At 41.5% G+C, this 13,820-nt stretch overlaps 1 protein-coding gene across 1 annotated transcript in view; it reads right to left on the bottom strand.

Moving 5' to 3' along the window:
- The window catches only part of NOC3L (NOC3 like DNA replication regulator), an 825,940-nt gene that overhangs the window by 106,237 nt on the left and 705,883 nt on the right, over positions 1-13,820 (bottom strand). The window contains exon 20 of the mRNA XM_044056662.1: positions 11,256-11,340. Within this exon, the coding sequence (XP_043912597.1) occupies positions 11,256-11,340 (85 nt within the window). The remainder of the gene's footprint in view (positions 1-11,255; positions 11,341-13,820) is intronic.

Genomic DNA, 13,820 nt, shown 5'->3' with positions numbered 1-13,820 from the left:
GGGACAGGTTTGCCAAGTCCTTGAAGTAAACTGAGAGAGTTGTCTGCTTCTCCTAGGTGAGATATATCTGGGTGGCTGTGTTCAGACTCACTCCCAGGAATGTTATCTCCTTGGATGGTCCCATTTTTGATTTCTCCTCATTGAGAGTGTAACCCAGGGAAGAGAGAAGTGTCTTTACAAACTCCAGATCCTTTAGTAGCTGTTCCTGAGAACTTGCTTGAATCAGACAGTCGTCCAAGTGTGGGTAAATCTGAATTTTCTACTGCCTGCAAAAGCAATTATCCTCTGGAGGAGAGGCTGAAGGGATGGACTCCTCTGCATCTGAATCCTCAAAGGGAGAAAAAGCCTGAGAAAAATTCCTCTTCCTCAGCAGACATGCTGGAAGAATCAAATCCTGAACAGGACATCAGGAGAAACATCCCTACTCCTTTTAGGAGGATGAGGCTGAGAACCCCTAATAAGAATTAACAAATCATTAGCCATTTTAACCATTTGGGATTGAGGGGAACTCAAAGAAACTGGAGCCTGCCTTTTCACAGGCTTACGAATGGGAGGTTTACCTGCAAGTCTGAAGGACTTGGGAGGCCTGGCAACTGCCGAAGGAACAGCAGGAGTTAAAGGAAGAAGTTTGCTGTCAGAGTGCAAAATTAAGGCCTCGGACCCCGGAGTCAGCTTAGCGGTACCGGCTCCAGTAGAAGAGGCAACCGGTGACAGGTCAGAAGACAAAATGGAGGACGAAGGCCTAAGGGACTCTGACTCAGTCAAGGCCTGTGGTTGTACATCTGCGGACTGCAGGGATTGCGAAAGTGTCTCACTGGCTCCCTCCTGACGACCAACTTAACCTCATCAGAGGACATAGACTTCTGAGGCCTGTCACGGTCCTTGTCCTTACGCTTTTTTGGAATATCCAAATCCTGAAGACCAGCGGACGCCATCCCAACAAACTTAGGCCAAACTCCAAAATGCCTAGCCAAAATCTTAGCCCGATGACGGATAGTACACGGATTAAAGGAGGCACAAAGACTACAGTTGGGAACGTCGTGGTCAAGGCCTAAACAGATAATGCGATAGGAATGAAAATCTCTATGGGGAATCTGCTTTCCACAGGTAAGGCAATTATTAACTTTTTCTGACATTCGTTAAGGCAAGAAAAGAGGATCCCCAATGGGGTACATAGCTGTAGTAGACTTCAACTCTTGTAGTCGGAAAAACAACCAAGGTAATCTGCCAACCGGCACTTGTGCATGAAAAGCTTCTGCTTCAGGCTCCACGGCAAGGAAGACCGAGGAAGTGACGTCGGCTGCCTCCTTTTGTATCTTACCTTTGGTATTCTGGCCAATCGAGAGCTACTAGGAGCCATTTGTTAGGACTGCAACAGTGAAACACAATGAACATCTGTCTTCTGTTTCTTTCGTGGCGGTTCAGTTGAAGATTGAATAGAGGAAGCAGACAGCCACTGGGACCTTTTTGAAGACTCCTTAAGTTTCGATCCGGGGGGGGGGGGGGGGGTTGAGCCCCAAAATTGCTTCAGAAAAAGTAGTAAGCAGCAAATCTTTTAGAATAAGTTTGTTCTTTCGGTTGGCAACCGCACAAGGGTTAAAATTCATACAAATGGAACAATCCACATTTAAGTATTCTGGTCCCAAATAGTACACACACAGATCATGCGTATAAGAAATATTCAGCTTGCGGATGCATTTTGTACATTTATTTAATCCCGAAGTACCTTTTGCTAACATTTTATTAAAAGTGAAACCAGCCAAAAAAGAAGGAAAATATTTTTTGTTAAGTAGAACAGAAGGGTAATGGAGGAAAAAAATACCTACTCTGGTACTGATAAATACACAGATGTATAAAATTCAGTAAAAAAAAGATGCAGAAGGGAAAAATATACATCAATGATGGTAAACTAGAATATACTATGTATATAAAGAGACAGTTAAAAGGACTAAGACAAATTCACTTAACTGAATGACAACTTGAGAGCTATCGATGACCACGTCTATTTCATGATATCTGAAGGTATGTAGGATTGGTGCATTGTAGGCAGGGAGGAGCTCAAGAGCTTTTAGGTTACCACAAGCTATAGTAACTGCACAGTCAGATCCAAGGATTGCATCTGAATCCAACAGTTGAGGAAAGAATGAAAATTGATAACATCAGATCCTCTTTTTGCTGCACTCCTTTGATCTGTTAAGACAGTGGAGAATAAGAAGACATGAGGCTGGGATGAATGTGGAAAAGGATTTTTGTAGTCTCTGGATGCAATGATTCATACCCAAGTGCAATGTGCAATAGCCATCTCCACAGGAAAATGGAGGGACAAGTGATCAACAACTGCTTTCAGAGAAGGACAGATAGGCAAGTCCTTAGAAATTCTGCAAATGCTGCAGTTCTCCAGATTAACAGCAGCAGTATCCATGGTTTTGTCTATCATTTTTACCTCTGGGCAGGTGTTCATGGCTGCACTGGTTTCTTCAAGACTGTTGGTTTTACCTGAACAACATTTGTGTAGGACTTCTTTACATCTTGATGAAAGCCCACTGATGTCTCCACGTGGAAGCTGTGAGAGTCTTGACATCTGTTTTGCTCTTTTGTAGCTTCTCTGTGACCTCCTGCTCAAAAACACTAATGCTATTAAAGAAAATGTTAATGAAGGACCACAAGCACAGCTAGTCATGATGGCAAAATGTTATATAATGGCACTTCCCCATCTACAGCGCTCTATTCAAAGCACTTGTAGAAGTTTGAAAAAGAGAAAACAGCTGCCACCTGAGAGAGAGAGCTTTATATTTATCTTTATTACTTTTGGATAATTGCTGCAACATTTTACTCATTTCAATGGCAAGCCTACACTGAAAACACACCATATAGGACAGATAACTTTGCATCCTTGGTGAAAATGTGGATGCATAGTTGCACCTCCCAAAGGAATCCAATGTTCTAGACTCTTTCTTTGGGAAGGGGTAGATCACTGGACTTTGGGAAGCAGGTTTCTTCTTCAGGGCTCCCACAATAACTATGGAGTGTAATGGGATTAATATCAAAGCACACAACCTTAGGTGGCTATCAGATCCTATCCAGTCTCCTTGGAGTGGAGGATACTATGCTGGGATCCTTCTATACTTTAATGACTACAAGACAGATCATCTTGTCTTTCAGGGATACCACCCAGGAGCTTGATGAAGGAGATCAAAAAGCTTCCAAAATACTATTATATGGGGATCTAGGGGGCATAAGTAAGTCATCCTTCCCTGTTTTGGCATAAACTACAGAATCTTCTTGAATTTAGGATCATTCAGGAGTGTGGAAGAATCACCTTCACCTCCATCTTGCATATGCGAAAAGGAAGACTCCTGCACGGAGTTGATTGATTTCCTTTCACATGTATGCTTCTTGTGCATCTTCAGGAGAGAGGGCTGGAAACATGAGAAGGAAACAGGAGAGCCAGATGTAACAACTTCTTCAGTAACTTTCCATTTCACAGTCACTAGGCAAGGAAGAATGTGAAGGTGCATAAGCAGAAACAGGACTTTGGGTCTAGACCAATTCAGTAACCATACCCGGGGGAGGCTCTCACATTAAATACTGCAGTGCTGACATAAGTCAAAACTGAAACCCCACAGTCCTGAAGACGACAACCGCAGAGGAAATACTGATTTGTACCAATGCTGAAATCCAAACATGTATATGTGATGAAAGGTCAGTCGCCACCTAACATCAGGATATCCCAAAGTATCCATGCTGGCAGCAAGCCTAAGCTCCCAGACTGAAGGCTCAAAGTCCAAAGTTGCTGAGGGATGGGATGGAATGTTACTTGGGGGGTGGGGGTATCAGCACAAATGTTATCTCCGTTTCTCAACTCTAAGACCAGAAAATGAAAAATGACCCAGCTCCAAAGGAGCAGAACTGATGCAAAAGAAATAAATGGCTGCTATCCCATTGACAAGGATGGGGAAGGAAATGAATTCCCCTGATAATTCATCACAGGTCTGTCACTTTCTATAACCATCAGGCTTGGGGCATCCTTTCTCTTAACAACTTTGTCCCTTCATTTCAGCCTCTGAAAGTCTTGGTGACAGTTCTTGGGAGGCAAAGAAGTAGAAGGTTAATCTAATTCAGCACTTTCCTGAGCAAAAAACACCTTTAAGAACAAATTAATTTCTTCTTAAGGGGTTCTCGTGTCAAAATATTTACAAAAGCCACAATCCCGTTGGAAATAATGAAGTCTCAAGCATAACATACACAGAACATACGTATCCTGCAGCAAAATCGTGACTACCTTTTTTTAAATCCTGCTTACTGTTTCATGCTGCTCAAGTGTGATTACAGACGTGTGAGAATATGCGCACGCACACACATATACATACACACAACACACACACACACACACACACACACACACACACACATGAACACACAGCCATGTGCACATACAAATATAGCTGCTAAACTAACAAGGTTAAAATAGCCTTGATACACTTACAGCAGACAGAACACATGGGAGTGGGAAATAAGGTGTAGTACAGTGGCTGCTGCCAGCAAAGGAGGAAAACCGAACTACAAATTAGACCACTGAATTGTAAAACGAGAGAGAGAGAAAGATAAAGGTTGGTTCTGACAATCATTCAAGAATGGAATGAGAAGCAGACACTTAACAGGAAAATACAAAATGAACTTTATAAATTCAGGTAAGAAAAGTGACTAAGGAGCTCAATTCTGTTTCCACTGCAAGTCTGAGACTGGCAACAGAGACTTGGAGATGGAAGACTGTGGAGCACTATGAGAAAGGGAGGTGGGATGGAGATGGAGTACGTTAAAGTTCTATGTGTTGAGCTGAGCTAAACACATTGAAAAGGATGCATGGGATCATTCTAAGACTGAAAGGTTATTTTTGTGAAATGTTCTTACTGGCATTATAAGCAGACAGCTTTCATACCTACTGATGAAATTTAGGTACTACACTCTATGAATTGGTGCTGCGGTAGTGTTGTCGCCTCACAGTAAGACGTTGTCCTGTTCGATTCTCAGCTAAAGTGTCTTCTGTGTGGGGACATGCGTGAATGGGCGTACCTTCGTTGAAGGTTGTGCGGCAGGGCTGGCAACTCGGTACGTAAAAATCTACTGCCAATCATTAGCAGACCGGAGTTCCACAGTGGCGACCCCTAACCGGGAAAAGCCGAAAGATACAACAACTCTATGAATTAAAGCAGCTCTTTTGGAGTCAATACCCTAAAAAAATGTTGCATTTATGAAGGTTTTCAAGTTAAATATACCTATAACTGCTGTCTGTGTGCTCACCTTCAGTCTGAAGTAAAAACCTTGAGCCAACTGATTTCGAAGTGCTACATGTGGTGATATCTGGAGCCAGCTGCACCTGACATTTGTGATGAAACTGTTTTAAGAACTCTTGATATGATTAAAGTACTCTTCAGACTGTGATTATTTTTTAATATGATACAAAAATGAGTCTGAAAGCTGCCTCCAGGTGATTAATGGAGAAGAAAAAGCTATTTGCTTACTTCTGTCCTTTAATATTACAACTGCACTGCAAATAGTCTGTTTTCCTATCTATTGCCTATTCCCATGCTGATGCTGAAAGTGTGTTCTTTTCCTAGGGAAGAGTTTTTGTTGAGGGAAGGGGGGTTTACATGCAGTTTTAAAAATGTTGCCTTCATTACATCCTCTAGGTTAGTAATACCTCCATTGGCTGTTCAAAAAACATACCCTGAATAACTGGTGCATTTAAGATCTTAGACCTTAACTCTTCTACATCATTCTTGGTTTTGAGCCATGAAAACGTTCTTGTGACTACCCCAGACAAAGCAGAACTTGAAGTATCTTCTAAATCATAAGTGTAAACCCTGTTTACTGTAGCAAAAACCTTTTTCAATCTGATTACACAATCAAAAGTTGGCAATGCTTAACTATTTCCAGGACATGATCTAAAACAGAACACTGTCAGTACACAATATGGGCTAAATAATGCAAGGCTCTCATAAGTGCTAAAGGTGTAAAGTTGTAAAGTTCATTATTATATCAGTCTGGCAAAATTCTGTGTATAGTTGCTTATACATTCTAGCAACTCTCTTTGACGCTGCTGATTGTGCAATACAGTGCACGCTATTAGCTTTAATGACATCCTAAACGTATCAAAATGGAGGAAATGTATGGTTAGCTTCTGAAAACTACATAATTTTCCTGTATCTTTAATTTAGGGATGAGATCCTCTGCAGGTCAAACATAAATTTTCTTCCACATAACTTGATACTATTAACATATACATTCTGTGGGAGTGAATCCGAAGATTGTGAAAAATAAGTGTAATATTTACAGGCTTTTTCTTTTGTACTTTTGTTCTTTGGCCTTAACTGGTAACAATTAAATGTTCACATCTTTTATATTCTAAACAAAACTAGTTCCTGTGGCATGAAGGGACAGCAAAGGTATTTGCTGTACTCTTTAGGTTTGTACTTTAAATTAAAGCAGTCTGGCAATCATCCGGCAGTCGAAAGATAGCAAGCTGACACAATTTAGTGAAGGCATGGTGGGAATCTCCTCCTTAATCACTCTGGGAGTGCTAGGCTCATCCAACCAAAATAAGCTCAGAATCCAGCACGATTCCAGGTAACACTATACATACCAATGAAAGCACTACTTTACTACTTATGCTGCGAATACCCAAAGCTGGTGTTTAGTACTTTAGATGGTGACTTGTATACCTGTAATAGAAGCTATCACAAAAGAAGCACCTTCATCAGAATTAAAACTGGAGGAAATCTTATTTCTTTTTTTTTTTTTTTACTACCGCCTTTAAGACTCCTTTTGTCACACCTAACAGGTTTCTCCTCATTTCCCACATTTTTACACATTATAATAAAAATTTCAAATGTAAAAAAAAATGTCAAAATCATTTGTTTAGTTGTTTCTGATGAAATTCTAGGCAAGAGCTACAAAACTGGGGCAGCTGTTTATTGCAAACTTAGTATTTGTACATCTTTCCTTCAGTTTCATCAGTAACGGCCAAACACATGATTTACTTTGCAATAGCACAATTCACTGATGAGATGAAGTTACGGTTGTGTAAAATCTTCATAACAGTAAATGTCCTCTTCAGTGTTGCAGTATTCTTCATAGAAGGGATGTTCAGTCCAAAGCAGTTTGATGCTTGGCCAGTATGAAAAAGCATAAAAAAGATCGTACATGCCCTGTATGCCAGAAAAAGCCTAAAAAAGATCTTGCATGCCCTTGTATGCCACATTAATGTTCCCACAAAGAATGTACTGCATAAAAGGGATGTACGGATGCAATTAACTAAAAATGAATTGCCTCAGAAGAGAACAGTCGCTATAGAACAAAGGAGTCCATGCACATCCAGAAGGAAAAAATGCAGAACAAACAAGAGGGGAGATGGAGGGAGTGAGAAAATACTGCAACAGTGAAGAGAAGAGAAGAGAAGAGAAGAGATCTACTGTTATGGCAAGATTTTACACAACTGCACTTTGTCCTTCTACATAACTGCTGCAGTATTCCTCATAGAAGGGAGAGTAAAAAAACTCAAGAAACAGAATGGGATGTGGAAGGCTGAGAACAGCCCTCAACAAACCCATATAAAATGGTTTCAGCAAAACCTGCTCGCTGCCCTAGAAACCATATCCAGCTAATAATGCTTAGTAAAGGTATGCACTGAAGACCATGTAAGCAGCTTTAAGGATGGAATTGGTGTCCAACCCCCAGAAGAGGGAACAGCCCTAGTGGAATAAGCAATAACAAAAGTAGAGAGATTTGCCATGAAAAGCATAACAAAAGGAAATGACCTTAGATATCCAAGAGGAGAAGGTTTGCTTAGAAACAGCCAAACCCTAAGACCTGGGATAAAGGAAACAAAAGCTGATCAGACTTGCGAACAGTCTTAGTTTTATCCAAGTAGTACCTTAGCTGTCTGTGCAAATCCAAGCTATGCAGGACCCTCCCATTAGCAGACTGAGGAGAAGGGAAAAAGGAAGGGAGTTGTACCGACTGATACAAGGGGAACTCATTTACTACCTTGGGCATAAAAGGGTTAGTATGCAGGGACACCTTATCCCTGTGAAAAAACAAAGAAGGAATGGCCTTAAGGGGCCTGGAGCTCAGAAAACCTCCAAGCTGAAAGGCCAGCAATAAAAGTCTTCCAGGAACAATGTTACAAAGAAGCAGAATCTGCATGGCTCAAAAGGAGCCAGAGTCAATTTTTCCTAACCAAAATTAAGGTAACAAGGAGGAGGAATAGGTTTTCTTGGAGACCTAACATGCGGAACATCTTTAAGGAATTGTTTGACCTCAAAAACGAAAAGTCAAAGGAGGATTCAAGAGTAGACAAGCAGAAATGGCTGACAAATGGGCCTTTACAGAAGGCTAGGCCAAGCCAGATTGGTACAACTCACACAAATAAGAGCGTACCAGAGCCCCGCCCCCACACACACACATACACACTGAAAAAGTTTCCTTGCTTCCTGTAAAACCCTGAGCACATCCTCAGGAAAAAAAGGTGCCTGAAAGAGATCAAAACCCTATCACCCACAATGTCAGCTGAAGAGTGGACAAGTAGGGATTGATGAGTGACCCAGTCTCCTGTGTGAGGAGATCCAACTGGTGAGGAAACCTGTGATGATTGCCCCTGGCCAGTTGCATTAAGAGGGGTACCAGTGCCATCTCTGCCAAAAGGGAGTCACCAGCAAGATTTTTGGGGGGAGTCCAGCTAAATCTTTTGCAGGACTCTTGGAAGCAGAGGAAAAGGAGGGAAAGCATAAAGAAACATTCCCTTCCAAGGAAAGAAAAGGGTGTTTGTCTTCCACTCCAGATGGCATGGCACTCTGGAACTGAAAAGAGAAAGATGTCAGTTCAGAGGGGAGGCAAAACGATCTACCTGAGGAATAGCCCACTGATGGACAATGACCAGAAACACATCTCTGTGAAGCATCCATTCATGAGCTTGTGTTCTGGACCTGCGCAGAGAGTCTGCCACTAGACTGTGCTTTGAAGGAATGTAGACTGTCTGAAGAGTTAACTGATAATGGAGATCCACTTCCCAACCCTGAAGTGCCACCCTGCAGAGGAGGTAAGATTTCGTGCTCCCCTGCTTGTTGACATACCACATCAGTGGAGTGTTGTCTGGGTACACCTTCAAGGGGCCTGTAGATAACATGAAGTGAAAAGCCTGAAGGGCCTGATTTAGAGCTCTCATCTCTTCGATGTTGATACAGTCTGACTTCTGTTGGGGAGGCCAAAGACCCTGAACTTTCAGGGGAACAAAAGCCCCCGACCTCATGGCTTAGGCACTGGTGAACAGCTCTTGACAAGGGACAGGGGGCTGGCCTGGGTTGACAGGGAACTGTTGAACTGACCACTCGAATTCCTTCTTGAGACATGAAAGGACAGGCACAATGAAATTCAGAGAGTGACAATAGTGTCACCAAACTGACTTGAGGTGCCACTGAAGCTTCCACATATGCAATCTGGCAAGAAGAAGCACTGAAACAGAAGAGACCATGAATCCCAGGGCCTGAAGAAACTCCCTGGCTGGCATGGCAATCAGAGAAAGAAGACACTGAAAAAAGGCGATCAACAATACCTTTAATGGCACTGTCTGAATCCTGCATCACAGATGCAAATGATCCTGAGAGGGAGTCAGGACGGACTTTTGGAAGTTGACAGTAAACCCCAGACTTTGAAGAAAAGAGATGGTGACCTGCAGATCCTGTAACAACAGACTGGGAGAAAGCGCCTGAAGCAACAGGACAGCTAGATAACAAAAGATCTGAATGTCTTGGAGCCTGCAGGAGGCAATCACAGGAGCTAGGCATTTTGTGAATACCCTTGGGGCAAGTACAGAGACCAAAGGGCAAAGCAGAAAACTAAAAAAGAGAGGAAGATGCAGAGAAATGTAAAAACTTTCTGAAGAGAGGGTGAATAGGGATATGAAGGTAAGCAGCATCTTTCAGATCCAAGGACACCAGAAAAGTCTGCAGTAATAAAAGAGGAAACAGAGTTTTAAGAATAAGCATCCAAAAAGAAGGAATCTTGAGAAAGGTGTTGAACCGGGAGAGATTCAAAATAGGTCTCCAAGTGCCCTCCTTTCGAGGAACCAGGAACATCCTGGAATAAAACCCCTTCTCTCTTGGAAAGGGGAGGGCAGGTTGAACGGTTTCTTGGATCAGCAGGCACCCTAGAACCGCCAGGAAATTAAGAAGTTACTCTAGAGGAGATTGAGGAATCCCTGAAAAAGGAGGGAGAAACTTCCATACCGTGAAGTTACCCTGACTGACGAGAGAACCCAAGAGTCTGAAATGATGAGATGCCAATTTGGAAGACAAAGGGAGAGTTGAAGGGACAAAGGAACCTAGTCTAAAAGAAGGGGGGGGGTGACCTGTTAAAGAGAAGCAGGCTTATCAGATAAAGGAGGCTTCAGGGCCACAGAAATCTGAAAAGCCTTAGCATAGGGGGCCCGCTTCCTACCCTTCCTGCCCTTAGCAGCCTGGCAGAGTTGCCTGTAAACAAAAGCAGACCTAGAAGGATAATTCCAATAGAACTTAGAGACAGAAGAGACAAAAATACATTTAGGGTCTTGAAAGGCTTTGCCTTTCACTTGAAGACTCTTAAACATGTCAGCAGCAACAAGGCGTTCAGACCAACTGGCAAAAAAAGGCAAACTGCCGGCAAAAGAAGTTCTAGCTAGTTGCATCAATACACCCCTTTTATGCCCTACATTCTGTGTGGAAGCATAAAACATACGGCGCATACAAAATCTTTTTAGGCTTTTTTCTACTGGCCGAGGGTCGGTCTCCCCTGGGCGAGACAGCACTTCCTTGAAGAATACTGCAACAATGACATAGAAGAACATCTTTAGTTACAAAGAGACAGAAGACCTGATGCACATGACAATGCTGGATATACAGCAGGAGCGTCTCAAACACTATTATACATATTTTCCAAGACAGGGCCAAGTTTGGCACTTGTGCTAATAGAAACAATAGCACAGCTGATGAAAATCCTGCTGGACAAAAGTGGGACATAAAGTGGGTAAACTATGTTATAACGACCTACCAGAAAATTATTTTAATCCGTTTTAAGGAATATCATCATACATTTTTCAAGTGATTTCTAAAGATATCGTCTGATGAAAATGCACAGGAATACACATCAGTCTAGAATAATTTTGTGATTAAAATCCCAACAACGTTACTCTAAAATAAGCTTCTTTCTAAAAAAACAACTACCTTCTTGGATGATGTGGATAATTCAAGAGGAGGATTGAATGTCATTCCTTTCATGTTGTAATCCTCAAAAAGCTCAACAGGCAACCTAGGTGGAAGAATGACATAAATGCATCTTTAGTTATTGTTCACATGCATCTCATTTAAACAGAATGCCAAGATAACTCCTGCTGGAGCAATGCCAGCATTAAGCCATTAACATATGACAAAATTAAAAGTTACATGTACACATAAAACTTCCAACACACCTACACACAACACAATTCTGGACTTTCATTCTCATTAAATGAAATGCACCTTAGAATGCTACACCTGTTCTATTCCTATGTCACAACAGTGATTAAAATCACATACTCAACTTGTGTCTGTGGGTCAACCCCTTTCAAACACTTTACATGTAAGCCAAAATAAAGGGGCTGCATCTCTGACAGAAGTTTGCCTGATGGTGTCACGATCTATATCTGTTTTATACATGTATACTGGAGGTACTCTGCATAATTATGGCCAATGTAGCTGAAATCCTAATACACAGGTAATGGAATTTCATTCTTTGGTTTGATGTTAAGAATGTATGCCATTTTAATAAATGGGAGGTCCAGAATGCATCCCAAGTTTAGCCTAACAGCATGCACGTACATTTTCTGCTCTCATTCTAGACAGTTCCCAAATCTTCAATTGCAAAGCAAACTATAATCAAAACATGACTGATGCAAAGCCTTTCAACTTATGACACTGAGGTGCTAAAGTAGTTAGCCTCAGTCAGCACCACTGGACATGAAACAAGAACGGAGGGCATACAGAACCATCATGTTTTGTGGACAGCACTAAAAATACAAATTTGGGAGCAGAGTTAGAAGAAGTGTACCACAAGGCTTTCAGAAATATTCAAAATAAGGGTTCAAGATTACTTTCTGTAGCAAAAGCCTTACTATTACACCTACAAAAAACAAATACAACTCTAAGAGGCTGATAAAACAACATGGAGTCTTACTCAATATGGTATTCACAGCTCTCAAAGACAATATTAGAAGGGATCTATGCCCCAGAAAAGATGCTACTAGCAGGAGGTGCTGAATTAAAAAGTGTAATCATTGATATTTAGAAGGAACTTGCCTGTAAGGAAATTGGTGTGGACTTTTGAGATACTAAGCTACTGAGGTCTTCTGTGTTGACTTGCTATTGAAAGTACAGCTGAGTAAGAGACTTCATATAAATAATAGATATGTACTTACAAGATATATGCATCCACATATCAAAAAATTGAAACACTGAACAGCAAGTGATCTGGCTCAAATGCTTGATCACCAGCCTATTGTAAAATAAAAGTAAAAACAAATGTTTTGTAGGGGGAAGGAGGCGTTGAATCCCTTCCCCCCCAAGACACACACCATGGTAATTGTATATACCAACTCCAAGACTGCACTAAAGTGGGGAAAGAGTAAATTCCCTGATCTCCACTGTGAGGGAATCGCATGCCCATGACCCATGTCCTCTAGGGTCAATGAAAAAAAACATTCAACCAAAGGAATGCAAACCAAACCCAACCATGTCAGTGGATTTGAGAGGGGACCATTCTTGATGCATCTCAAACTGGAAAAGGCTTCCCTGCTTTCTTCATTTGGCTATTCTTCTCAGAAGCCCTTACAGTCAGGGACATGTTCACTCTTGACTTTTGCAGGCTATGACAGGACAATGTGCTTAGCCCCTGCGCCTGTCAGTTTGCCCTAACCTTTGAATAAGCACATGACTAAGAATCAAGAAAACAATGATGAAAACCCACACTAAATAAAGAATTGTCTAGTATTAAAACTGATGATAACAGACTATGGCTACCAAAGTTTGCAGATGACTGCAAACTGTGGCGATTACCAAATCCCATTCTGGTAGTCATTCTCCAGCAAGGGCTCCAGTAAACAAATGTCTGGAATGTTAACCACAGGATTACCCTTAACACCAAAAAATGCAGCACCACTGTCACTACCTCTTACCACAAGTGTAACGTTCTACTTAGGTCTGACAAGTCATTAGTGACTTGAGTACCTATGCTGACAAAACAGACTCATTTGACCACATCTCTGTGGTGGTTAGAAATTCCTTCTGCCTTTATTAACTTAGTCTTACTGGTACTTTCTGAAGGTCTAAGGAAGTCACAGTCACACTTTGTTCCTTCCTTACTAGACCCATCATTGAATACAATTCCTGCTTTGGAATGTACTTCAACTAAGCATTTAAACCAACTCGACAGACCTCAAAGTTTCTTTCCTAAACAGATTTTAGGTTTTAGCACCCTTAGCTACTATGACAGACTAAAAGCCTGTCATTGTACTCAGTGTCATACAGACTTCTGAGATATGATGGACTAAAACTAAATACCAAGAAATGCATAATAGTATCCTTTGGGAAGTCATCCATCCCTAGTAACGATCATATTCACAACACACCCCTTACAGTTGACCCAGTAGTCAGGGACTTAGGGACACACACAGACAGTAATCAAGCCTTTCATTATCACGTGTCTACAGTGGTGAGGAAATCATTCTATGTTGCGCAACTTATAAACAAAGGTAT

This window comes from Protopterus annectens, chromosome 14.part0 (assembly GCF_019279795.1).
Source record: "Protopterus annectens isolate FY-2018-M chromosome 14.part0, PAN1.0, whole genome shotgun sequence".
NCBI classification, from domain to species: Eukaryota; Metazoa; Chordata; order Ceratodontiformes; family Protopteridae; genus Protopterus; species Protopterus annectens.
Note: the sequence above shows the minus strand (reverse complement) of the source record. Positions and strands in the feature narration are given on the sequence as shown.